Source organism: Asterias rubens, chromosome 7 (genome assembly GCF_902459465.1).
Source record: "Asterias rubens chromosome 7, eAstRub1.3, whole genome shotgun sequence".
Taxonomy (NCBI): domain Eukaryota; kingdom Metazoa; phylum Echinodermata; class Asteroidea; order Forcipulatida; family Asteriidae; genus Asterias; species Asterias rubens.
This window is the reverse complement of record NC_047068.1, coordinates 19,421,795-19,449,133: the sequence shown is the minus strand read 5'-3', so window position 1 is coordinate 19,449,133 and position 27,339 is coordinate 19,421,795. Positions and strand designations below refer to the sequence as shown.

Sequence of the window (27,339 nt, the reverse complement as noted above, 5' to 3'; positions counted from 1 at the left end):
TTATCATACCATACTGTCTCACCGAGATAAATATCTGAGTATACAGTGCTATAGGTTTTTTTCTTTGTCAATTTCGGCAAAGCTATTCTATTTCGCGCGAAATCAAATTATACTGAAAAGGGTAATTCTATTTCGTTTTATAATTAATCAAAATGTAATGTTGCGTCTTTCGATTTAATAAAATAATCATTCAATTTAAGAATCATCAAAGCAGCAATCGAATTCTCAGACGCTTCTTGAGGCGTGTGTGTCACGAAAAAGAATGACTAATAGGCTAAATTGAACAGAGTGCTAAAGGAATCTGACTCGACTCAAAACAAAATTGAATGGCCGAATTATAAGTTTGAAACACAGTAACAACTGGAGAGGCAAAACAGCTTTAATTCGAACGCATGAAAATGAAATTGGCTGCTCATTGTCGAATTTGTGTATAGGTAAAACCAAAATTAATATCCTTTATCCCCGATGCAATTTTTACACTTAAACCATCGAGAAACTATTATGATAAGTCAACTTCTAAATTATGTATTATTCAACTTTGTGAGTGATCTTGTTATGGATAAAACCGGCATGGCATTCATAAAGTCCCTTGTAAAAAAGAACAGAACATCAAAAATAATAGTTTCCTTTACAAACAAAATTTGGGACACGCTTTGTTAGTGCGTTAAAGATGCTATGTCGGATTTTTGGCCGATTTGACCCAAACATTTTGATTTAAAATTCAATAGGTGATTTGATGGGGGTCGAGAAAGTTACAAGCTTTCATTTGAGCCATTGCTCGAAAAAGTCCGCCAATTATTAGTAGCAGTGAAATAAAGTGCTCTAAATTAGTTTTTGTCGGGATCCCGACAATATATCACGTGACCAATTCTTATGTGTTTTATAAGAAACGTCTTAAATTTTTGTCATGGTTCCTGACCATTAAAAGTAAAAGTTAAACTTTTTTTCGTTAGAGCGGGTGATACTCTTTGAAATACCATTCACTCAAAAAGTCTATTTTTTAATGTTTGGGGCCAAAAATCTGACAAGCATCTTTAATTGTTTGATTGATTTTATGTAAAACATTCTCTGTACTTTATCAACATCATACTCAACAGTCATCTAATACTGAATTTAACTGTGTATCTAACCAATATTGTTAATACTAATAGCACCAAGTAATTTTCATTGCCCAAATCCATCAAGCCTACAAAATTTGCCAAGCGCAGAAAAGTCATATTGCAGAAAGAGGTTATTAGATGCAGCCATTTTATTATGTTCAATCCACCATTGGGATCTGCCTTTGGTTTTTATCTTTAATAAAGCAGACATAAGCTGTGTATGGGCTCAGCGCAGTGTTTTATAAAAGAAGTCAAAAGTCAATCCAAATGTTTTCTACCTAGACTTGGTGTCAAGTCTGAGATCACGGTTATTCCACTGCATCGTCCACGAAAAAGGCCCCCACAGACCACGCGCCTCATTTCGTCGTAGGCTAATGGCGGAGGTTAATCTACAAAAGGGGGGCTACTTCAGGCAATATTAAATTTGCCATCGGTTGTAGACTGAAAGCCACGATCGCAGACTTGAATCCAAGTCTAGTTCTTATCCGGTTCTCAACTTCCTGGACTTTACGGATTCTCTTGAAGTGGTTTTTCTATCTGTCACCTGGCCCAAAACAGCCATCAAATCAATGAACATAGTGGTGGGGTTGATTCTCCATCCGAACTCTCCAGCCCTGTAATCCCACGGGAATGCATGGTGGTAGTTGTGCCATCCCTCTCCCCCTGTGAGGGTAGACACGAGGGCATTCTCGACGGGGTTGATGGAGCGATCGTACGGCTTGCTACCCCAGAGGTGGGCCGCGCTGTTCACTAACCACGTACTGTTCATCAGGAGACAGTAGCGTAGTATTGCTGCGATGAAGTAGGCGTTCCAGAGTGATTCTCCCCATAGGGTGGGGATGGTAGTTGGCATGATGAAGCAGAAGAATAGCATCAAGGGTAGAAAGTACCTGGAGGAAATTATGAACACAACGATTAACTCTGATTGAAATATGAATGGAGTTAAACTTTCACTACTCCGCGTAAAGAAAGTATCGAATTGACAATATTATGTGAATCTCTTGGGGGGCATAAACCAGTTGCAATAAATATAGAAACAACGACGAATATTCGACCAAATCGAGGTTGTGCAACAGACGTGCGGAATGAGAATAGTTATAGGAAACTGATGTCTATAACTAAAGCAGATACATATTACATGTGAATTATGTTTGTATTCTTTTGGTGCCAATACCTTTGTTTTTTTTTAAGCCGTTTGATTTTTAAAACTTCGATATAGATGTACATGTATACAAAAAAGCTAACGTGTGAACATTTAATTTCAAAAGATTTTGATTTTTAGATATCGCCGAAAACCCGGAGCGAATATCACGCAAGAAGAATAGTCCCTATATCCCTTTAATGATGATATTTTGAATGGTTATCTGTACTGACTTTCTCTGATACCGGATGACAGGGTCAGCTATGAGGTCACTCAGATCAACCTTTGACCCCTTCTCGATGACATCCGGATGTTTACGGCACAGAAGCCAACCCACATGGGAAAAGAAGAACCCTCTCTTAGCATTGTGTGGATCAGCATTGGTCTCTGAGAATCTGTGATGTACACGATGTTCACGCACCCAGAAATAAATGTCCATCTACACACATAACAATCAAAACTGAAAAATTAGTATTTGAAAACAAAGGTGCATAGTTTCTGTATTGTCATTGGCATTGGCAATCATATGAAGACTGAAAGTATGACCTAACTTAGAAAAGGAATTCATTAAAGGGACACTCTTTTGGTAATAACAGAGAACTGAATCTGCTTTTACTAGATTGAGAAAAGGGTAACATTAAAGGGACAATCTTCAGAATTAATAGTTGAATAATTTAAATCCACGTACATGTATATTGTTTCTTTCCTATTCAATAAAATCTTCGATAGCAGTAACTTTAAAGTGTTTGTTTAATCACATCTGCTCACTGGGGTGTTTGTTTGTTTGTTTGTTTGTTTGTTTGTTCATAATGGCATTGTATCTAAATCTTTTTTAGAGTTTCTTCTCCTCAGTCAAGAATCGTTAGCATGTCCTCGGTCAAGACTTACTTGAAATGCTATGCAGTCAAACATGGCTAGAAGTAACCGTAGAGGGAGCTTTGCTTTGTAAGATCTGTGTGCCCATAAGCGATGTGCTCCAGCTGTTATCCCGAGGGCACCAACCCAGTAGAGTAGACTTGCTGTAACAGTGACGAAATGTCATATTTAGGATCAATTAATAAATCATGCACTCAAATGTTATTATGAATATAATTTGTGTGGTGTGGCAGTGTGGCCTAAAGCGGTTAAGAGCATGCACCGGACTCAAGCTCTGGTGTTTCCGAGTCTAAGTCGTGACACCTGTGTCCTTGAAGCGAGGCATGCACTTGTGGATGGGACGTAAAGCCGTTGGGTCCCGTGTGTTGTGTAACGCACGTACATTAATACAGTGCACTTATCGAAAAAAGGGTCCGCCCCGGTGTTCCTGGTTTGATTGGCAGCATATTGCGCCACATCACCTTGTAAACCATTAAATGGTGTTATGCACGAAGAGTATGTCTGATATTTGAAACGTAGTCCCACATCCCTTGCAGGGAAATACTGAAAATGTAAGCGCCATGACTGTCAATGAGTGACGGATAATGAGCGCTATATAAGAAGCCACATTTATTCATTATTTGCCTATAGTTTCGCCAATTTACTGAATATTATTATCATGCTGACTAAACCTACCCCAAAGTAAAGTATATAAGTAGCACTTCCATGTGAGACACAGTAATGCATATATTGCTGCTCCATGCAGTGTTGCCATAAGAACCACATTACGCCACACAATGATAGCTTGCGGCTTGACGTCAAGTAGGGGACATCCTCCATCTATGTCAGTCTTCATTTTGGTCACTACAGGACATCTTAGTTCCTTTTGTTTTCATGGGTCTGTAGTGGTAACAAATATAGTTTTGTTAAATACTTAGTTTCTACATTCAGAGCAGTAGTATTTTGATTAATTTGTTTGATATTTTCCAAGTGCATCTCGGATGGGGTTCGAACTATATGCCTAACCCTGCCATTTTAAAGCAGCTGCCTTTATCTGCCCCCCCCCCCCCTGCATTGGGGCTAGTCTATAAGTGCGTTCGTTTAGCTTCCCTGGGTCGACCCCGGTGTGTGGCGTTTTCTTTTTTCAGGACGAATGTGTGCAGATAATTACCCACGTTCGTCCTAGAAGAAAAACCCGCCTTACACCGGAAGCTAAACGAACGCACCCTATATGGAGTTGACCTACGTGACTTGGGTAATAATGTGCAAATAAGTTTTTGAAATTCTCAACAGTTTAAATCTGAAAACTAACTGACTACAATAAAGTTCCTTGTATCAACCTTCATGGAGCAAAATTTCTGCCTGATGTTAAAATTAAATAATGTCAAATTATACGAATTCACACGGTTATAGTCCAAAACGAAATTAGAATCCCAATACATTGTTTATTTCGTCTGATGCAATCGAAACAAGCAGGTATTCGCATAAAATTCATGATAAGATAAAATGAAATCCGTTTCATCGTTTTCAATATACCAAAAAGGAAAATTTTATTTGACAAAGGTTTCACACATTGATCATTTGAAACTATTGGACTGAAATTATTCTTATTCTTAAAGGCAGTGGACACTATTGGTAATTACTCAAAATAATTATCAGCATAAAACCTTACTTGGTAACGAGTAATGGGGAGAGGTTGATAATATAAAACATTGTGAGAAACGGCTACCTCTGAAGTGACGTAGTTTCCGAGAAAAAAAGTAATTTTCAACGAATTTGGTTTCGAGACCTCAAGTTTAGAATTTGAGGTCTCAAAATCAAGCATCTGAAAGCACACAACTCGTGTGACAAGGGTGTTTTTTTCTTTCATTATTATCTCACAACTCTGACGACCAATCGAGCTCAAATTTTCACAGGTTTGTTATTTTATGCATATGTTGAGATACACCAAGTGAGAAGACTGGTCTTTGACAATTACCAATAGTGTCCACTGTCTTTAAACCAATAATTCCGTTTACCCTAAAATGCCCCAAAGAACAATTTGTAAAATCTATATACGTATAGGCTAATACGTGTAAGTGTTTAAAAGCAAAATACACTTTTTTTCCCCTGTGTTCCTTTCCTTGGCACCATATGAAATCCTTACAACCGCATTAAATCAAGACACAACTATATTGCTGCTGGTAGTTTATTGGTTGTTATGGCTATTAGAACTTTTGCACGTATAAAAATATATCTTTCTTGATAGTGCGGCGTTGGAAATAATATGGTACACAATCTGGACTGTGACACATCCCTTTAAAGACAGTGGACACTATTGGTAATAATTGTCAAAGACCAGTCTTTTCACTTGGTGTATCTCAACATATGCATAAAAGAACAAACCTGTGAAAGTTTGAGCTCAAATGGTCGTCGAAGTTGCGAGATAAGAATGAAGTAAACAAATACCCTTGTCGCACGAAGTTCTGTGCTTTTATATGGTTGATTTCGAGACCTCAAATTCTAAACTTGAGGTCTCGAAATCAAATTCGTTGAAAATTACCTCTTTCTCGAAAACTACGTCACTTCAGAGGGAGCCGATTCTCACAATGTTTTATACTTTCAACCTCTCCCCAATACTCTTTACCAAGAAAGGTTTGATGCTAATAATTATTTTGAGTAATTACCAATAGTGTCCAGTGCCTTTAAAGCCATTGGACCCTTTTGGTTCAGAAAACAAAAATTCACAGATTTACAAATAACTTACAGGGTTTACAGAAGGCAATGGTGAAAGACTTCTCTTGAAATATTATTCCATGAAATGCTTCACTTTTTGAGAAAACAGCAAAACAATATAAATTCTCGTTAACGAGAATAGCGGATTTATTTTAAACACATGTGGTGGGGTGGGTTTTTCCGTTGTTTTCTCCCGACTCCGATGACCGATTGAGCCTAAATTTTCACAGGTTTGTTATTTGATATAGAAGTTGTGGTACACAAAGTGTGGGCCTTGGACAACACTGTTTACCGAAAGGGTCCAATGGCTTTAAATTGAGAGCTATTACTATTGTACTTGGATTGTGAAAGTGATTTGTAAAAGTCTGATATACTTCAGAAAGCAACAATAATACCGTCTCACTTGATAATGAAATTTGTTAGTTTGATTCATCGAAGAAAAACACGGGCCTTTGTATCAAGGTCGTCCGTCAATGAAATAAAATAAACATAATCCGTCTGGCAGTGTAGCATGATCTAAGTGACCCGAGTGCGCAAGGCCCTGGCCTTATGAACTCGACACAATGTGAATTTTTCGCAGGAGGAAATGAACGTGTGCAGCGTGTCTGAACACCTATAGATACCGTTATGCATATCCAAAAAAACACACCAATAAACACTAATACTTTTTTTCAAGTAGCATTATGTTATGGGATTTGAGGCATTGCATGTGGGAGTGAGGTATACTATAATATGTTATCAACCTAATTATTTGGTTTTGCAGTAACCTGCCAGGAAAATTTTGTTCTTTAGACGCTGTCTTGCTCTACACTGAATTTATAGGTTTTTGGAAGACGAAAAGATCCTATAGTTATGGGATTTGAGGCATTGCATGTGGGAGTGAGGTATACTATATAGGTATCAACCTAATTATTTGGTTTTGCAGTAACATGCCAGGTAAATTTTGTTCTTTAGACGCTGTCTTGCTCTACACTGAATTTATAGGTTTTTGGAAGATGAAAAGATCCCAAGGTTCAATCGAACAAAATTCATTTGGTTTTACCCTAATACTAATAGTAGACCGATGTGGGTTAACACTGTATACTAAGCACTTTCCCCGATTTCTGTAAAAAAAACCAAAAAAACAGGCATTACTACTTGTACCATCTTCCTCAATGCTTGTACTTACTCACTTATCATCCATGTCTTGTTGAAGATATTCCAGGTTCTCAAGGTATCCTTCTTGCTATTGTAGTACTACTGAGCCGAAATCTATACTGTCATGATATAAAGGGCGTATTAACATAACAACTACTATAGCCTGGGCTAATGCATGCTCTGCTTACGCAAAACCCTCCGCTTGTGTGTGTGTTTAATAAGGGTACTAGGTAGAATGGTTCCACAGAGCTTCCTGACTCTCTTTCTCTATTCAAGTTTTTCCACTTCACTGCTCATACACTAAGCTACCTGTTGCATTGTTGTCGTTTCGAGAAAGACTCCGGTAGGGTCGAAACGTCAGGCCATTAACTTTTTGTGTGCATTTATATAGAAGGTCCTTTTGGTTTATTCCTGCATTTATCACAGATCAGTCGCAGTGCCTTTATAAAAGATGACGGAAAATCTACAAAGCACCATACCAACCAACGAAGACATCACACCTATATGATCGCTGTTTCAGTTGTTCTATACACTTCTCCTATGTGAGGCCTACCCCCCCCCCCACCCCCCCCCCCCCCAACACACGTACCTTTAAATCTGTCTCTATCCTGCATGCACTGTGGGAACTCGACAATGGAAACTGGTAGCTACAAATAACAAATGGAACTCCAGTGAATCTCGCCTGGTAATAAAACCAACGGAAAAGTTTCCGTATGGCGCCACCACTTTTTCATTCGCAATAAAATAATATAGTATCTAATTTACCTGATTGATAAATCCCTTTTTGTAAAAATGAGTGAAAAAGTGGTGGCGCCATACGGAAAGTTATCCAAACCAACTCTTCTCATACAAAAAATATCACTTTTCATCCACACACATTTGAATACAAGGAGCGTTACCGCGGTAACGCTTCTCAGATTGTGTATTTTTATATAGGTAAACAAATTCAAACCAAGCGTGGAGTAGCGCAACTTCAGCATTCGACAATATCATAGGTGGCCTACGTGTGGAGTGAATGAACTCACATGAGTGAATGGGCGTCTCCTATACTTTCACAGCACTGGTAATCTACGAAACCGGTGGCTGCAGTGAAACTAGCCTGGTAAAAGCCAAATCTTCTCATACGAAACAAGGAAATACACTTTCCTCTATTGACAGTAGAGTTCTCCCAGTCGTCTCGGAGAGTTGTTTACTACTTTGATCATTTACCATCGAACACGAATTATTTAAAGACACTGGACACTATCGGTAATTGTCAAAGACGAGTCTTCTCACTAGGTGTATCTCAACATGTGCGTAAAATAACAGACCTGTGAAAATTTGAGCTCATATTGGTCGTCGAAGTGGCGAGATAATAATGATAGAAAAAACACCCTTGTCACGAAGTTGTGTGCTTTCAGATGCTTGATCGAGACCTCAAATTCTCATTCTGATGAGGTCTCGAAATCATTAATTCGTGGAAAATTACTTCTTTCTCAAATAATACGTTACTTTATAGGGATCCGTTTCTCACAATGTTTTATTATACTATCAACCTCTCCACATTACTCATTACCAAGTAAGGTTTTATGTTAATAATAATTTTGAGTGTTTACCAATAGTGTCTTTAAGACAAAATCTAGTTACAAATGCATGGTTGATTTATTGTCATCCATTTTCATAGAACAACGAGTTTTCACAAAAGGGAGTGGTTTTCAAAGTAATTTCATAAAGCCATGGGCCCTCATGTTTGGTTCCCCAAAAAACACATTATAATACGGTTTTCTGAAACAATATTGAGATCAATATTATTACTGTGAATTTTGAGTCAAAAATAACTTGCTTTCGTCACCCTTTTTTTACAAGACCAATGTGCCTGTCTTTATACTGAATGGATAAAAAGACATTTATAGCAGCCGCTACCAAGCCAATTAATTCTACAACCCCCAACCCCACCCACCCCCGGGGGTGGTCTTGAGTAGTAAAGTAGGCCCTACCCCTCCCTCTCCCTTTACTTGTTAGTGCACACAGTGAGAAGACAAGTGCAGCTGTGGACCCGGGATATGGCAATATTCCTATGCGTATATTCCTATGCCCATTGCATGCTTTGTGGGTCATGGTGAATCCGTGATATGACAATATTCCTTTACCCGTTGCTTGTGCACAGTATATGAGGAGACAGACCGTTACATTTTCGTGCTGTGGATCCGGGATATGGCAATATTTCCTTGCTTTGGAAGACACATCAGACCGTTTCAATTACGTGCCCTTTTTACAAGTCCGCAGAGGGCGCTCGACAAGAAGGAGGGGATTTTTGGGAATTTTGCAATACAAAAATGTCTGCGAGTGCAACAACTCCACCGGCTAGTGGTGGTCCCTCCACAACAGGCCTCGAAAAAGTGGCAGAAACACTTCATTGTCCATTATGCTTGGACTTCTACAAAGATCCTGTGGCTTTGACATGTCAGCATAACTTCTGTCGTGACTGCATTAAACGGGTGAGAACCAGGGCAGTTGGTGTTTGCCATGCACTTGAATGCCCGCTATGCAGGAAAATAATGCAGCTGAGCTCCCGAGATGGGGTCGACAACATTCCCAAGAACTTCGAGCGACAGGCGATTGTTGAAACCTTCCAAGCAGCGGAAAGAGAGCATGCACAAACTGTAAGATCATTGAGGGAATCAGTAGAAGAATCAATTACTCAAGATTTGGTGAAACAAATTGATAAAGTACATCAAATTCAAGAACAAGAAAATGAACAGATGGTGGGACTGGGACGTGGAGAAAGGGATGTGTTCAATGCTGCACCACAGCCCCTGTCAGACAACGTTTTCTTCTCTCAAAGTCAAACACACTCCGGAGTTAACCCAGGGGTACGTGAACAGGATACAGCTCCTAGTGCACCCTTTCAGCAAGAAGATTGTTCTTCAACACCGCAGCAGCAGCAACAGCGACGTCTCCATCTGCTGCAGCAAGAACAGAACAGACTGCAGCTAAAGCTCGAGCAAGAGGATGTACTTGAGGCAAGGAGGAATAGACCTCAGCAACTGCAGGAGCAAGAGTGGCGTCGACAGCAAGCTGACAGATGGAATGAACTGCAACCACAATCGGAGGCAGAGCACCAAAATGTAAAGCAAAGTAGTACAACTAGCTTGCCATCGTACGCTCAGCAACAACCTTACCAATATCCACCAATTCTTCAACATTCACAAAGTCTTGAGCAAGAGGGCAGTGCGCTTGAGGCAAGAAGGAACCAACCTCAGCAACCACAGGAGCCAGATTGGCGTCGACAGCAAGCTGACAGATGGAATGAACTGCAACCACCATCAGAGGCAGAGCACCAAAGTGTAAAGCAAAGTACGAGTAGCTTGCCCTCGTATGTCGAACCACAACCTTACCAATATCCACCGAGTCTTCAACATTCACAAAGTCTTCCTTATCCACTGATGCCCACATCTGGAAGTTACCCGTACCCTAGCAGCGATGATAGCCAGAGCTATGGTTATCGCAGCTACCCATACCCGTACCCTCACAAAGAGAAAACCACAACCCCTTCCCCACAACCATCTTTATCGCTGTCTACTAAAGAAACAGGCTGTAGCGCATGCCACTTCCCTGCTTCATCACATTGTGCGGATTGCCTTCGTTTCTTCTGCTGGCAGTGTTTGCAAGATCTCCATAATCCAACAAGGGGCCTCTATGCGGGCCACAAAGTCACCGAGCTCACAGCATGTATTTCACCGTCAGAAAGTGGAGATACTTGTCCATCGTTTCCAACCCATGGTTCTTCTGTCCCACCAACTCCAATTAAGCAAGACCCGACAGTCACTCTAAACACAGCCATGGTGAGTGTTTCTACGTAGCATGAGTTTTGGTATACTGTAGACACTGCAACTAACTAAGGGCTCAAAGCTAAACTAGACCGAATTTAGTGTGGGCCAGTAACCTCGCGACCAGACAAGCCCAGTGGTCTTGTGTTTTTCAACTGAATAAATAAAGTGCATCATTATCTTACTACAAAATCTGATAAACCATCTTTTCAATTGTGATGAGTATTGAAGACTAAAAATGCTTACACCTACTCTCGTTGCTCCAAAAGGAGTTTCCATAATTTATGTCGTTTTGCGTTAGAAACTTGTGTTTTTTTATTTTGACGTAAAATTTCTAAGGCAAAATGTTGCATGATGAAACATTTAAGTCAAATGTATGAATGCTTTTGTCACACAATACCCTATCTACTCTTTAAATAATACACAATTATTTTTTTGCTTTTGATCCCTTTACAGGCATCATTGAACGTTGCTGGTGAACTTGCTGTGATGGGAGTCACTAAACAAACTTATGTAAGTGTCTTCATTATTATAATTAAATTAATATCAGTCCATAAGTGCCCTGGTCGTTGGGCCAATAACATTCCTTTAATCTTTCTCAGCTCCCTGGGCAGTATACAGCCCTTGGGCTGCTGTGATATTTAAAGTATACCCACACTCTGATGACTAAACCACCAGAACCTGAATTTGATGCTCTTAACCACTCGGCAATGACACCCTACATTATGGACTGGCTGATAATCATAAGTGGGGGCACTAATGTATGTCTTGTGCCCTGAGAGACTGTGGGTGACCAGACAGGGTCATTTTTCCTAAGAAGGATGGAATTTATACATTAAAAACCCTCCAAGCGTTGATTTTGGATTTGGTAAAAGGGTTTCCAAATTTGCTTGAAACTTTAACAAGAATTAAAAGAATACTCCAAAACTACTTTCTTTGCTAGACAAATTGTACATCCTTTCGTTTTTATGTTTCCTTGATATTTTATGATTTTTTCCCCTCAATATTTTATGATGTTTCCTCGATATTTTTTGTTTATTTCCTGATTCTATGATTATTTTTATTTTGTTTTTTGTAGAAAATTCCCTACTTCTGTGGAATCACTGCCATGGGACCTGGGAAGCAAATCACTGTTTTTGGACAACCAGCCAAGAATTGTAAACGGTATGAAGGTTAAACAGTGTTTCAAAGTCTATGACAGTATCTCAATAAAATTTGTATAGCTTCCACAGGCATTTCAAAGCACTTGTCTGAAGAGATGTGTTTTTACCTAAGTCTTGAATGACCTGATCGAGGATGAGTCATGGATGTGAAGATGGAGCTTGTTCCAGCAAGTTGGTGCAGCTACTGAGAATGCTCTATCACCATAGCGAGTATTCGTGCGTGGGCCATTGGAAAGTTGAAGATGAATGTTGATCACAAGTGTAAAATTATAACACACCTCTTGCTTGTTATGTATTCTGGTTGCCAGAAACACTGTCACATGGGGTGCATTTGATTTTACACAACAATTTTAGAGAAGTAATTTAACAATAACACTGAAGATTTTTGCATTTCAAATCGCAAATATCTAGAAATCTGTGCCCAGTACCATGGCTCTGCTAACTGGAGAGTTATATTCTTACAATCCCCAATTGGGGGGCAAGAGCTTCATTTCTGTGTAAGCAAAGAATGCATAGTGACAAGGAGTACACTAGCAAAAATTACCTGCCAACCTGTAAATACACTTGACGTAAGTGTGGTATTTCCTGTTCCGTAAGTGCTGATTCTTTACTTACAGTAAGCAGAACCATTAAGTTAAGCTCTGGGCCAATTTTCATAAAGCCTGTAAGCGCAAAAACTTGCTAAGCACAGGAAAATCTTACTTAGCAAAAAAGGGTTAACAGCCAACATTTCATTAAGTTTGCATTGTTGTGACTAGTCCCCCACTCATTTTTTGCTTTGCAAATATATTGGTTTTTAAAAGCAGAATTTAAAAAATCCAATCTTTTCAATTACCCGGGATTCACTTTTCATTTATATTCCAGGTTCCACATCAACTTTCAGCTTGATAAGAACAGTAAAACAGGAGACATTGCTCTGCATTTTAACCCTCGACTCACTCGGCCTGTTATGGTGGTTCGTAACTCCAGAATGAAGGGGCGGTATGGTTCAGAGGAAAGGGGCGGACCACAGTTTCCATTCAAGGTTGGACGTCCTTTCAAGCTGGAATTTATTTGTTTGCTGGACAAGTTCGAGGTATACTTTACAAATATTTTTCACTTTTGTAAAAGGCACTGGACACTATTAGTTATTACTCAAACCGATTGTTAGCATAAAAAACTTACTTGGTAACGAGCAGTGGAGAGCTGTTGATAGTATAGAAAATTGTGAGAAAGGGCTCCCTCTGAAGTAACGTACAAATGTAGTTTTTGAGAAAGGGGTAACTTCTCAATCAAATAATAACAAACTTTAGTTGAAGTCTATTATTATGCATCCTGGGAAAGCACACAAGTTTGTGTAATGAAGGTGTTTTTTCTTTCATTTATCTCTTGCAACTTCGTTGACCAAAATTAACCAAAACTTTCACAGGTTTGTTTTTTTATGCATCAGTTGGGATACACCAAGTGAGAATACTGGTCTTTGACGACAACCAAGCGTGTCCAGTGCCTTTAAATTGTGATGTATTCAGTGGTGTGAAAATGTTTTGCAACCTGGGCCCAGTTTTATGAAGCTGTTTAGCAGAAAACACTGCTTGACCAACTTTTTTTGCTCGGCACAAAATGAGTGGGACACCAGCCTCAACAATGTAAACTTTAATGGAATGTTGGCTGGTATTACCTGTTTCTCCTAAGCAGTACTATTCTGTGCTTTGCAAGTTTTTGTGCTTACAGTCTTTAAGATATTGGGCCCCGACTGTCTAGTATACAAATATTAACCATAGTTTTAACCATTAGCACGAGTAAAAGCAGTCAATATTTGTTTTATAGCACCCCAACAGACTATTTATCATCATCGCACACGTAACCCTCGTACGCACATTTCAGATACACAGATGCAAAACCGATTGGGTTTGAGGTGGGTAAGAAAGATGTCTGGGAACTGCGCGTGCCATGGAATAGTTGATTATTACATGGCAAACTACTATCACACGGCCGCCAGGTTTCTAGTAAAACTAAGACATGTCATCATGTGACGCGCTCTAAACCAATGAAAAGGCAGAATTTTTGTAAGGGGTTTTATATTCATATCAAGTACTTCCCTGACCTAGGGAGGCCGAGTTGTACTTGCTTGAAGATGAGTATCAAATTCAACAGCTCGGTACCAATGCTCCATTCACTGAACTCTTGCCAGTGGTCCAGTGGTTAGTTGGAGCCCTGAAGGTCGACAAATCAGTTGAACTAAAACCCAGGACTGGAATATTACACGGAGGTCACGACCTCGTCCGTTGCCCCTGGTCTTGGCTTGGCCATAGTGCCCCTTCTAAAGTTGCTCATTGACTTTAATATGTGCCCTTTGAAAAATGAAAATGGCCTTGCCCTTTCAAAGTTGAAAATTCCATGCCTGGAAACCAATCACAACTAAAGCTGTCTCCCACTGTGTTTTGGCCAAGTTTAATTCATAAGCTATGTCCTGAATGTTTGGCAGTCACATCCTTACCCAGGCTTTTCCTATGTTGGACCTTGTTGGAATTGATGGCTTCAGCAGTGGCTATGGCTGTAACACCAAAAGGTCCTATTCTTTCCGTTGTCCTTGCAGCCATTGGCTATAGCCGCAGCGGAAGTGGCTCGATTCAGAGAAAGCCTCTCAACCCTGGGGAGGCCCCAGGAGTTTTTTACCCCACAGTTAACCAGCGCATTTTCACACTGTCCCCGCCTAATGACCTATTCCATGGGGTTCCACCATATCTAAAAAAAAAAAAGGCTAATTCTCAGAGGTTCATGGTTGCTCATTTGTCGGGGTAGATCAGGGGGTAAGTGATCCCTAAGTGTGAAAAGGCTGGCTGTTATTCCCGGTGGTTGCCTCCGGGGAATAGAGTAGTGTGAACAGTTCTTATCGTAGTGTGTCACCTAGTATTAATTTTGAACTATAATCCCATTCCATAGGTTCGTGTGGATAACCAGTACTTCATCTCCTACAAGCATCGTATCCCTAATCTGTCCACCATTGAGACGTTCGTTATTGCTGGTGATGTGGTAATCTCAAATGTTCTTGGCTGTGCTTAATATAAGGTTGGTCTTAAAGAAAACAAAATCAGACTCACTTATTATGGTCCTTCCAAAACTTTGTTTATATTAACATCCAACAGAGATGACAACCAGGGCCAAGTTCCTTAAAGCCTGTTAGCACAACAACTTGCTAAACACAGCAAGTATACCAGCCCAAATTACATTAAGCTTGCATTGTTGTGACTGGCTAAGCAAAGAAATTTGTCAGGCAGTATTTTCTGCTCAACAGCTTTATGAAACTGTGCTATTGCCTAGTAAAGTGAAGTACACAAGAGCACAAGCAAAAATTCTCTGCTAGCCCTGGGAAATACGCTTGATGCAAGCATGGACTAAATCCAGAAGACATTTAATTGTTAGTGCTTCTTTTAAAGATTGTCCTATAATGGCTCATTAAATCTCCTTTAGTTAAGCTATAGTTATTTTCCGTGACAGATTACAGTTTGAGATACTGTTGCTGAAATAGACTTTAGTGGATGATGCTTGTTTTTTCTTTTTAATAATCTACTACTTTTTTTACTCTACATTGTACATAAAGTAAGTAAAGAGAGACATTTTGCTGAGTAGTGTAACTTAACTTGTTTTTCTAAGACACAAGGCTTTAGTCAAAGCTTGGTATTAAGCCTGGGCGACGTGTGCAGCTAGTGTTGAAGTCACGATTATTGATTGCTTTATAGTCAAGTTGCGACTACTGTGTTTCAACTACCCGGTTAATTGGCTGCCACGACTACTACGAAAATAGTCGAAGAGCTTAGACTGTTTTTGTAGTAGCTCTACTACAAAAAATAGTCATGAACACCTCTATGGTGAGCCAATTGTTGCACGCCAACATAATTTACTTATGAAACACAATCAGACATCGACGACACAATCCTTCAATCCTTTCAACATGAATTTTGCTATTATTGCGGCTGCTGCAAACACTATGCATCTTGGGAATTAAGAATAAGTCGCGACTAGTGTCGTAGTCGCAACTATTTGAGGCGCAACTAGTTCAGGAGTGAATTTTACTAGTCGCCCAGGCCTACTTGATATTCCATTTAAGGAATAGCAAACACATTTTAATATTTGGTTGGTAATAGTAATTTACTGCTCATAGGCTTAATGGATGATCAAAAAAAGCGTCCAGATGTTTAACAGTTTGATAACATGAAGTTGTGTCATCTCATTGACATGGTAGTGCGAGGTGATGTAATGGGCTTAAAGGCACTGAACACTATTTGTAATTACTCAAAATAATTGTTAGCATAATTCTTACTTGGTAGCGAGCAATGGAAAGCTGTTGATACAACATTGAGAGAACTGACTCCCTCTGAAGTAAAGTAGTTTTTGAGAAAGTGGTGATTTCTTAATAATAATAGACTTCAGGCTTGAAGCATTTTATTATGCATCTGAAAGCATAGAAAATTTGTGCAACAAAGGCGTTTTTTCTTTCATTATTTTTGTGCAGCTTCGCTGACCAATTGAGCCCAAACTTTTACAGGTTTGTTAGTTTGGATGTTGGGATACACCAAGTGAGCAAAATTGGTCTTTGATAATTACCAAATGTGTCCAGTGTCTTTCAATTATTAAAGAAAAAACTAGCAGAAATGTGGTCTATTGAAATCCTGAGAATTACAAAATATTTTTTACTGATTCTTGTGGAATTGAAACTCTACTCTTTAATATTGTAACTCAAAAGTATGTTATCTTCTTATTTTTGTAGTTTGATTGAGTACTGAAATTGTGTTTTTTACAAAAAAATTCATATGTAAATGTATATAGGCTGCCTTTTGATTTTAAATCAAGTTAAGCAATTACTGTTTTCTGTCTGACATTGGGCCTTATAATAGTTAGTACAACTTCAAAAGTTGTTTTATTATACCTAGCCATAGCTTAATGCATATTATATTAAGTAAGGTTTGCGGTGACACCGTGTAAACATCTCTTTTGTAAGTAGTGGTGTTAGAGAAGAGCTTGTTATTTTTTTGTTAACCTTTTAAAGGTTCTCAAATTACTTTGCCAATGCACCTGATTTTTTATTTTATTGGAAGAAAATGTACTAAAAACAACTCTTAAGAGCAACAAAAGCAAAACTTGACAAAGGACTATATTGACGTCATAATAACGCCACTATATTAGAGGTTAAACATTGATGAAACAATGAAAACCGCACATCTACATGCAGCCCGCAGGATGACCAATAATCAACCGTCTGTCACCTGTAGCTGACCGGACCCTACTCAATGAGATCATATGCATAATATATACAGGTCCCTTTATCTAATTAAATTAACATCGATTACAATTATCCACTGCCAAATTGAACAGATTATAGAAACTCAATTAATCATTCAGTTATTTTAATCGAGAAAGAATTATAATGCCGATTGGAATATTGTATCATTTATGAAATAAATGAATTGCCAAAAAAAGTAAGACATGCTTGTCTCTGTGTCACAATAGTGTTGCAATTGTTGTCAAATAGACAAACTAACTATGTTGCATTGTTCAACAGTTTTCCTCAGGAATTTGGTTCCCAAGTACATTATTTTAAAGGCACTGGACACTTTTGTATTGGCATGAAAACTTACTTGTTAACAAGCACTTGAGAGCTGTTGGTAGTGTAAAACATTGTGAGGAACTGCTCCCTCTGAAGTAACATAGTTTTTGAGAAAGAGATAACTACACTCGGCAGTATGTAGGGGTTCTAATGATTAATCCTTGCTCGTATCATCCATGCAAAACTTCAAAAACGTCACCGCTGTTCGAGTTCTTTTTTTAGTAGAGCCCCTTTTTCAATTAAAAATAGCCCAAACAAAAGATTTTCTAAAACCCCCTCCTGAGTGAGTTGCACTTCAAACAATTTACCGCATCAAATGATTATAAAAAGGGGTACATTTTGGGACCATCTCTCATACGTTCATCGTAACTGTAACTGCCACATTCGTAAAAGAAAATGGCTAGCATCAAAACCAAGCGTAAGTGTCTTACCCTCGATACCAAGATGGAGATCATCCGGGCTGTGGATGCGGGGGCAAAGAAAGCAGAGGTCGGTCGCCAGTACGCCATCGTCTCAAGTACACTGTCAACCATTTTGAAGAACCGAGATGACATCAAGTCAAGATTTGAGTCGTCGAAGTTTCAACCGTCAAGAAAAAGATGCCGCACTGCTTTGCTGGAAGATGTTGAGGAGGCACTCCTACGGTGGTTTCAAGGGATGCGCGCCAAAAATCTTCCCGTCAACGGACTTCTCCTTCGCGAAAAAGCAGAGCGGCTGTCCGAGATGTTGGGGCACGGGAACTTCCAAGCAAGCTCGGGTTGGCTTTCCCGATTTAAAGAGCGGCACGGCATTCTACACAAGCAGATCTGCGGGGAAAGTGCCAGTGTTGACCCGACATCTCTCACGACCTGGCTGAAAGAAACCCTTCCCGGCATCATCCGTGGCTACGAAGCCAAGGATATTTTCAACGCTGACGAGACTGGTCTTTTTTACCGCCTCACTCCAGACAAGACTTTGTCATTTAAAGGTGAACAGTGTCATGGTGGCAAGCAGAGTAAGGAGCGGATGACGGTGATGCTGTGTTCCAACATGGATGGTTCCGAGAAGCTCAAGCCACTTGTCATCGGGAAGTTCAAGAACCCACGCTGCTTCAAGAATGTTCAATCTCTTCCGGTGACATATCGGGCCAACCGAAAGGCATGGATGGTCTCAGATCTTTTCACCGAATGGGTCCGGCGTTTGGATCGAAAGTTTTCCCGCCAAAGTCGCAAGGTTCTTCTGTTCGTGGACAACTGCGCGGCTCATCCAAAAGTTCAAAACCTTCAGGCCATCACTCTGCAATTCCTACCTCCAAACACGACTTCCCATCTTCAACCCATGGACCAAGGTGTCATCATGAACATGAAAGTTCACTATCGGAAGCATTTAGTGAAAAGTCTCCTTCACAGCTATGACTCAGGTGAAACTCCCAAACCTATTGACGTTAAGCAGGCAATTTAAATGCTTTTTGAAGCATGGAAAAACGTGAAACCGGTGTCAATTGGGAAGTGCTTTGCAAAAGCAGGGTTTGTCGAAGATGGTGGAGAGACTGACGACGATGGAGAGAACGGAGACGGAGACGAGGAGACGGGTGAAGATGAGGCGCAACCTGACAACATCTGGGAACGTATGGCCAGGCATCTCGATCTCCCCGCCGTCTCTTTTAACGATTATCTCAACGCAGACACAGGTGTACGGTGTACGGATGAGCCGACGGATGCTGAAATCGCGGAGCAAGTAGCAGTGGAGATGAATGGAGAAGAAGAGGAAGAGGAGATGGAGATAGAGGAGGAAGATGATGGTGACCAACAGCCAACAATGTCCCTTCGAGAGGCACATGACACCATGCCCAAACTGCAAGACCTCCTGTACAGCCTGAAAGACACCAGCAGCGAAGTCTTTGCTGCCCAGGCTGTGCTGAGTGCCTTCCTCGCACAGAAGATGGATAAAGTCAAATCGCAGCGCAAGATCACCGATTTCTTCCAGATGTAGAGGAGAAAAATTTAACCAAACCGGCTCTTTTCAGAGCCACCACAACACAAAAGAGATTTATTTCATGCAATGTCGTGTCCTGATTAAATGAATAAAGGTTCCCCGTTTCCAAAAAGAAAAAAAAAAAAAGAGAAAAAAGTTGCCCTTCCCCAAGAGAAAACAAAGGTTGCCCTTCCCCATTATTTAATTTTTAAAAGGAGAGAAAAACAAAGGTTGCCCTTCCGGAATAATTAATTCAATCAAATGAAAAGACAGAGATGATTTAAAAGACACAGATACGCAAAGATAATCAAAAATAAAATTATTTTAAAAGACACAGATACACAAATATTTAATGAATTAAATACTGAAATAAGAATTAAAAGGAGAAATTGAAAAATTAAACAATACAATATTATTAAAAAAGGAAACGGCAAAGTAACTGATAATCAAAAATAAAATTATTTTAAAAGACACAGATACATGTACACAAATAGCTTCCTTCAGTCCATGTGCAACTTAACTCCAGAAACATCTCGCTGGTGTCCCACGCTTGACATGCTGTTATCATGATACTCCATGTCGATCACCAACGAAAATGAACGTTCAGTGCATGCATCATGTTCATACCATGCGCTACGGGGCAGAATCCACTCGCTCTGGACGGCAAGTTGACATCTCTTTGGTATATTGTTATCATAAATTGTACCAAATATTACATTTCCCTGATTAATCACTCAATATAAGACATTTAGCAATGATATTCTTGTGTACAAGATGCTCGTAATGGCTGTTCTGATAAGCAAACAGCTCCGCGCAGGCTAACACAAGTGTATATGCACGTACATGTACATGTACACGTGTTGTGTGCATGCACAGTGAAGACGTATGTATCTATATTTAGCGCGCTCCGGTTAAGACGAGATTCGGATAATACGAGGAAAATGGGCCAGTCCGGCGGACCTCGTTATAACGGGAGTCGACTGTACTTGAACATTAAAAGATTCCATGCTTGAAGCCTTTTGTTAGGCATCTGAAAGCAAACACTTGTGGAACAATGGTGTTTTTCCTGTCTTTATTCTCTTGCAACTTTGAAGACAAGTTAAGCAAAGAATTTTCACAGATTTGCTATTTTATGCGTGTGTCGTTGGGTAACAAGTGAGAATATTGGTCTTTGACAATTACCATAAGGTGCCGAGTGCCTTTATTTAAACTTAATTTCGCTGAATTGAATGTGAACTAGTTGTCATGTTGATAATTTTTTGACTTTCTTGCTACGCATATAAATTTATTTCAAAATATGCAATTCATGTGTTACAGCTTGCTGTACAGTTTGAATCTAGAATTATTTCCCACAAAGGGGATTCCCCTTCGAGGAAATATGATTATTGAATCCGAGTTGACAGGAAGTTGAGTTAATTCGATACAACAGGACTGCTTGGTCACACTGTAGGCTAAGTTGGCACATATTTTATTTTGACTTGTTGACTACGTCATTCTGCCTTGCCCATCCCTACTGTATCCTGTGCTGTATTAATAACAGGATATATATGAATAGCCTATAGTGTATCAGAGCACATAGTATGGATGGTTGGAACATAACATGAACTCCTTTTTTAAAGATAACTTTGAAACGAGTGAAATGTCGGCAGCAAAACCACCACCACCACCAGAACAATTTTCAGCAATCGAACGACTTGATGAGTCGCTTAAAGAGTTAAAAGATGAGCTGCAGTGCCCTTTGTGTTTGGATTTCTACCAAGACCCAGTTGTTCTTCCATGTCAGCATAGCTTCTGTCTGGATTGTGTTGCAGGGTTGGAAACCAGGCCACAGGGTCTTGATGGCAGCCATTGGGAGCTAGAGTGCCCTCTATGCCGGAAAAAGGTACACCTGAACGGTACTGAGGTTGTCGAATGTCTACCGCGGAACTTCCAGCTTGCAGAAATCGTTGGGAAGTTCCATGCGGTGGAGACACGTTTGGACGTGATATGGACTGAGCAGCTTGTGAAACAACATCTGCAAGAATCTGAACCAGAACAGCAACAACCTGATGATGTGCATCACCAGAAGCAACCAGAGGAACCACCGGGGAAGAATAAACAAAATGCAGAATCGGGGGAACTAGGTGTAGAGGAATGGTTACAAGAACATGTAGATGAAGTGGAGCTGGGTCAGCAACGTTTTCACCAGGTTGATGGGCTGCACTCAAGAAATGACAATACACCGATAACGGCTAACTGTGCGCAACCAGCAAACATACAAGAGCACGAAGGACAGCAACATCTTCGACAAGCAGCACTCGGACAGCAGCAGTTACCATTGGAAGGGAGTTGGCATGGTGAACTCGCCCAAACAATGCAAGAATACTTCCCTGACCGTTTTCGTCAAGAAGAGCGGCACATCCAGCAGCAAGTGCTGCACCAACAGTTTGGACAACAACATGAGCAGCAGCAAGGTAACAGGCTACGTCAACAACGTCAACAACGTCAACAACGTCAACAACGTCAACAGCAACAGAATCAGCTTCATCAACAACTAGCACAACAACAGGAAGAGCGAAAGCGTAACCTCCAGCAACTACAACATCAGCTGCAGCAGCAACGCCAACAGCGACAGAAACAACAGGAACAGCTGCATCAACAATTAGGACAACAGCGCGAAGGGCAGAAGCGTAACCTCCAGCAACTACAACAGCAACTACATCAGCACCGACAACAACAACAGACGCAGCAGCATGAGCTCCGTCAACAATTAGGACAACAGCGCGAAGGGCAGAAGCGTAACCTCCAGCAACTACAACAACAGCTACATCAGCACCGACAACAACAACAGACGCAGCAGCATGAGCTCCGTCAACAACTAGGACAACAACGCGAAGGGCAGAAGCGTAACCTCCAGCAACTCCAACATCACCTACATCAACAAGCCCAACAGCGACAGAAACAACAGGAAAAGCTGCATCACCAATTAGGACGACAACGCGAAGAGCAGAAGCATAACGTCCAGGAACTACAACAGCAGCTACATCAGCATCGTCAACAACACAGACACAGCAGCATGAGCTTCGTCAACAATTAAAACAGCAACCCGAAGGGCAGAAGCGCCAGCAACTACAACAGCAGCTGCACCAGCAACGTGAACAGCAACAGAGACATTTGGAAAAGCTTCATCATCAATTAGAACATCAACGCAAAGGGCAGAAGCATAACGTCCAGCAACTACAACAGCAACTACGTCAGCAACAACAACAGCAACAGAAACAACAGCAAAGGCTGCAGCAACAATTAGGACAACAATGTAGTGTAGGGCAGAAGCAAAAAGTCCAGCAAGTTCATCAGCAAGGTCAACAACAACAGAAACCACAACAAAAGCAACAACCAGGACAACAAGGAGGGCAGAAGGGCAGAAGCGGAGGGCAAATAGCGTAAATAATATTTCAGCCCCTCCCGACCCAAATTGTTTTTTTCGGAAGATGCCAACCAAGTTGCATAGGTTGATTCATTTTTCATCTTTTATCATTCATTGAAACAAACTTTTGATAACAGTGATTGATAGTTAAAAAATCATTACGGGGGACGACACAATAGAAGTTATTTATCACCTCTTAATACAAACTTTATATGGCTGAATTGAATGTTAACTAAATGTCATAAAGATGATACTTTGATGACTTTTATTAATAGGTATCTGATCTGAAATCACACAAATTTGTGCAACAAGGAGTGTTTTTTCTTTCAATATTCTCATTTCTCTTTCAACTTGGATGACCAATAATGAGTCCAAGTTTTCACAGATTTTATATTTTTTGGGACACAAATGAGAATACTGGTCTGACAAACCAAAGGTGTCCAGTGCCTTTAAAGCATGATTTAACATGTTGCACAATTCAAATGTAACCACAGTTTGCTGTCCACAGTTCGAATCGATTCCCCTTTTGAGGTTTATTGAAACCTTGTATACAGGAAGTTGAGTTAATTCGAACAAGTGGATCTGGACTGCATGCTTGCATCATCGTAGGCTTAAGGTTCAAGATCAAAGTGAAATGTTTCTCAAAACGCTTTATATAGAGCCTAAGGTTCCAGCCAATAGTTTTTATTTTCACTAATTTTAAGAGTGATTACCAAACGTGTACCTTCCCTTTAAATAAGTTTTTGTAGAGGATGTTTGATGCATGGTGGGACTGATTATTGTATTGTATTGTGCATGTGCTCAGTCACAACGCCTACACGCATGAATCTGTTTAGGTGGCAGACATCACTAATATTGTAAAAAGTGCTTTTTTACTTTGACGAAAGAGGGCCTTTAACTGAATTTGTAAACATAATAAAACTTTCTGAGAAACTTATTAATGTCACGATCGTGTCCTAAACAAGGCAAAGAATGTTTAATTCCCCGCAATGTACCACCAATATTTTTTACAAAGGATCACATAGTTTTTTTGTGGACGGATTATTGAATCATGATATACCTCCCCTTGTTTTGCTGGGTTCTTTTTTGTAGCATTGTGGTTAGGCCCATGCTCATCCTAAAATGCACCAACTGGAAAACCCCAAGTTTGTTTAGTTGTTTTAAAAGATGCTCTCGATCGAAAAGCAATGTACATTTGCCTCATTTATTTTACACTTTAATACTTGATCACCCTCGGTCCAACACGTATGTAGGACAGGGCTTGGAAATGATGTTGGGGTGTACTTGTACAGCATTGCGAGGTGTGTCCCTGTAAAGGGGGTGTGTCCCCTGTGTCAAGTCAAAAGGGGATTCCCCTCTCCCCGTCCACAATGTGTGTGCCCCGCCCCCTCTCCCAAAACGGGCTGAAGCAATTTTGTTCAAACGAGGGCGCTATCACACGACATTTCTGCAAATATTATTTCCAAATAATAATTGTAACCCAAGGTGGCGCACTTCATCGCTACCGCTGCGTTTTTTTAGGAGTCTACCATTTTGGTGTAGAGGGGTGTTTGAATGCGCAAAACACATCGTTTCTGCATTTGTATCTAGTTATTAAATTAAAACTTGGAATTTTTCGAAAAATATTTGCTCAGAGTGAACGTTATAATTGTGTAGTGACTGACTAGTGTATTTCTTGACCCGAAGTTTTAAGCTGATATTTTATTTATAACTTTTTGCTCACCTTTTTGGAAAATGGTTTGTATTTTAAACGCGAACTTTGTGCATGTCATCCAAAGATCGTATCTATGTGTCGTCTGCTCAGCTTTTTGTACGCAATTGAGTCAAGAAGCACGACATTGGCGGCTATCAAAACCCGTAAGTAAAAATTCACTTAAATTTCGTATATTATTCTAAAATAATCTTTATTAACAACCCCACTTGTGAGAAGGATATTCATTGATTCACGTGGCATGGACTGACGGTCCTAAAGTGAAATTTAGCGACCCATTATGGAACATTTTAGGTCAGAAATTGGACGTGGTTTTTCACGTCGTTGAGAAATTATTGTATGTGTTTTCAATGACGCGCATGAATGTGTATCCTCCACTTACCAGTTTTCACGGTATTTTCTTTGAATTGGGAAGAAAATAATGGTGCCATATATCAACCGATGCCCTAATTATCTTCATTTTTTAGTATGAAGTATTCAAACAAATATATTAAAACTTGATGGACATTGAAATGTTCACACCACATACCGATCTTTGATGACTTCAACTGGCCCCATTTTTTTGTTATTAATAATGTGTTTTTCCTGTTTTCACGGCAAACAAGAAAGTATGGTTTCCCAGTGAAGCCATACATGGTAGAAACATCTACAGTGACTACAAGTGTTCTGTGAGACTCTGTGTATGACTATAGCCAGCAGTTGTCTTAATTTTTTTTTTTTTTTTTTAAGTTATGAAATTTTAAAAATTACCATGGTAATTTTGCAAAAAATTCAAAAATAAAAAATAAAAGAAAAAGTGTGAATAATTATTGGCTTTCAAATCTGATTTTTATTTATTTATTTTTTTCCCTTTTTTCTTAATATTTATAATACAGCATTTAAATAAACAGCGATAGTTGAATCAACAAGCTGATGTTTAAATTTTAATATGAATAATAATCTTGATATGAGGGTTAAAAAATAAAAAACACAGCTTCTTTAAGCCTCTGTATTTTTTTTCCAGAATGCTCAGCAAAATATTTAGTCACATGATTTGATCATGAATTGTGAATTGAAATAGTGTTTGATGAAACCTTTTCGGTGGGCAATTTTTTGTTATATGGCCTCAACATTATGACATATTTTTGTACCCTGTATAAATGCCTAAAATACCAAACTGTTTGCATTTACAAGTGCAAATAACCAGTGGAGCCTAACGTGTTTCTAAGTTTTGGTCAAGGGAGAGGAGAGTCTTTGCTTGGCAAGTCAAACCACAAAAATTAGCTTATAATCTAGCTTATAATTTAAATTGAACTAAATAAAAATAAGAACAATGTAAGTTTTAATTTTGAGCTGTTAAAAATTACAGTAAGGCTAATAAGAGGGAAATATTTATACTGAGAGAATTGTCAAAGGAAATCAAGTTAATTTGATTCTTCAATTGGGGCAAAAATTCTAAACCTTTGGAATTGAATGAATTTTGATGAAACCAGACTTAGGACATTATGTAAAAGAAGTGTAAGGCAATTTAATTGCAGAAAAGGTAGGCCCTTGTATTCTACTCGGAATGTATGCAAACATTTTTTTTAAATTCAGACTGCTAATGGTATCAAGTTTTTAGTTTTTGATTGTTACAAATTTGTCCTTTAACTGATCATATTTAAAGGAACACGTTGCCTTGGATCGGTCGAGTTGGTCTTTGAAAAGCGTTTGTATTCATTTGTCATAAAATTCATATGATTAGAAAGATATTTTAAAAGTAGAAAATAAGGATCCACATAAGTATCACTCGAAAATGCGTGGTCCTTTTACCTCGTCGACAAACATGGTCGGCCATTTATGGGAGTTAAATTTTTTACTCCCATAAATGGCCGACTGTGTTAGTTCGCAAAGTAAAAGGAAAACCACGCAATTTCGAGGCAAATGTGTGTTGATCATTGTGTTCTACTTTTTCTTTCCAACCATGCATTTTATAACAAACGGTTACAAGCGCTTTTAAGTGCTAACAGTAAGTCCCATCATTGAAACAGGTTTGACACTCTTTGTACTTGGATTTCAGTTATTGGGGGCGTGGGGGGGGGGGGGTTACCCGTAGAACAATCAGAACCGTACACCATTTATATGAACAAGTAGGTCAGCCCTTGTGCTCAATTTTTTTTTTCTTCCAAGGGCCAAATAATCATGCCTGTTGAAAGGTTTCCTCTATAAATCAGAATTAATTCCACACAGAATCCTCCAATAATAACCAGGATGTGAATCTAGTACTAAACTACGTGACATTCATCCACTTTACCCAGATATTCATCAGCCATAAAGACCATGATATTTGCACACTGTTTGTAGTGCCTGATTCTGATTGCTTTTGCCGTTGCTTGGATTTATTGCCAACAAGAGTTACACGTCCACAGTGCAGTGATTTTGACAAAAACTTTCTGTACTGATGAGTTGATGATAGTGGATTTGTCTGTGAGTTAGATTGGTGTTTGGCTTATCTTGATCATATATCCATTTGAGAGAACTTTGTACACTGATGATGTATGCATAATGGGCCTACGGGTTTTTACCCAAACAGTCCCAGCTATACAGGATTGCATTGCAGGTTGATATTGATAAGCTAAGTAGTAGAATTCAGGACATGTAGCTGAGGCAAGATACTGTCGCATCCTAGTGGTAACATATAAATAATACAAACCGTGGACGTGTAAGTTTATATACTATATTGACTATCTTAAACTATTTTAAACACATGTGTTTTAAGTATCATTAATTCAATGAAATCAGTAACT

General features: G+C 39.5%; 3 protein-coding genes and 1 pseudogene across 6 annotated transcripts; 3 read left to right on the top strand and 1 right to left on the bottom strand.

The window, feature by feature from the left end:
* Positions 1 to 979: 979 nt before the first annotated feature.
* LOC117292989 (stearoyl-CoA desaturase 5-like) lies at positions 980 to 7,972 on the bottom strand. 4 transcript variants are annotated; one of them, XM_033775181.1, is made up of 7 exons: positions 7,901 to 7,972; positions 7,538 to 7,630; positions 6,980 to 7,067; positions 3,793 to 3,996; positions 3,130 to 3,260; positions 2,475 to 2,680; positions 980 to 1,990 (listed from the first exon to the last, which is right to left on the bottom strand). In XM_033775181.1, exons 4-7 carry the CDS (start codon positions 3,950 to 3,952, stop codon positions 1,582 to 1,584), a joined length of 906 nt encoding a protein of 301 aa, XP_033631072.1. In that variant the 5' UTR covers positions 3,953 to 3,996; positions 6,980 to 7,067; positions 7,538 to 7,630; positions 7,901 to 7,972; the 3' UTR covers positions 980 to 1,581. The 4 variants fall into 4 exon arrangements, with proteins under 4 accessions (XP_033631072.1, XP_033631073.1, XP_033631074.1 ...); XM_033775182.1 differs by having other exon boundaries at positions 6,980 to 7,062; XM_033775183.1 differs by lacking the exons at positions 7,538 to 7,630; positions 7,901 to 7,972 and having other exon boundaries at positions 6,984 to 7,379.
* Positions 7,973 to 9,263: 1,291 nt separating this feature from the next.
* LOC117293008 lies at positions 9,264 to 16,233 on the top strand. Its single transcript, XM_033775209.1, has 5 exons — positions 9,264 to 10,772; positions 11,214 to 11,270; positions 11,836 to 11,921; positions 12,785 to 12,995; positions 14,843 to 16,233. Exons 1-5 carry the CDS (start codon positions 9,264 to 9,266, stop codon positions 14,960 to 14,962), a joined length of 1,983 nt encoding a protein of 660 aa, XP_033631100.1. The 3' UTR covers positions 14,963 to 16,233.
* Positions 16,234 to 17,900: 1,667 nt separating this feature from the next.
* LOC117292865 (tigger transposable element-derived protein 4-like) lies at positions 17,901 to 18,944 on the top strand. The gene has a single exon (XM_033775035.1). It carries the CDS (start codon positions 17,901 to 17,903, stop codon positions 18,942 to 18,944), a length of 1,044 nt encoding a protein of 347 aa, XP_033630926.1.
* A 1,903-nt stretch (positions 18,945 to 20,847) lies between these two features.
* Positions 20,848 to 23,212, top strand: LOC117293016 (annotated as a pseudogene).
* The last annotated feature ends 4,127 nt before the right edge of the window (positions 23,213 to 27,339 follow it).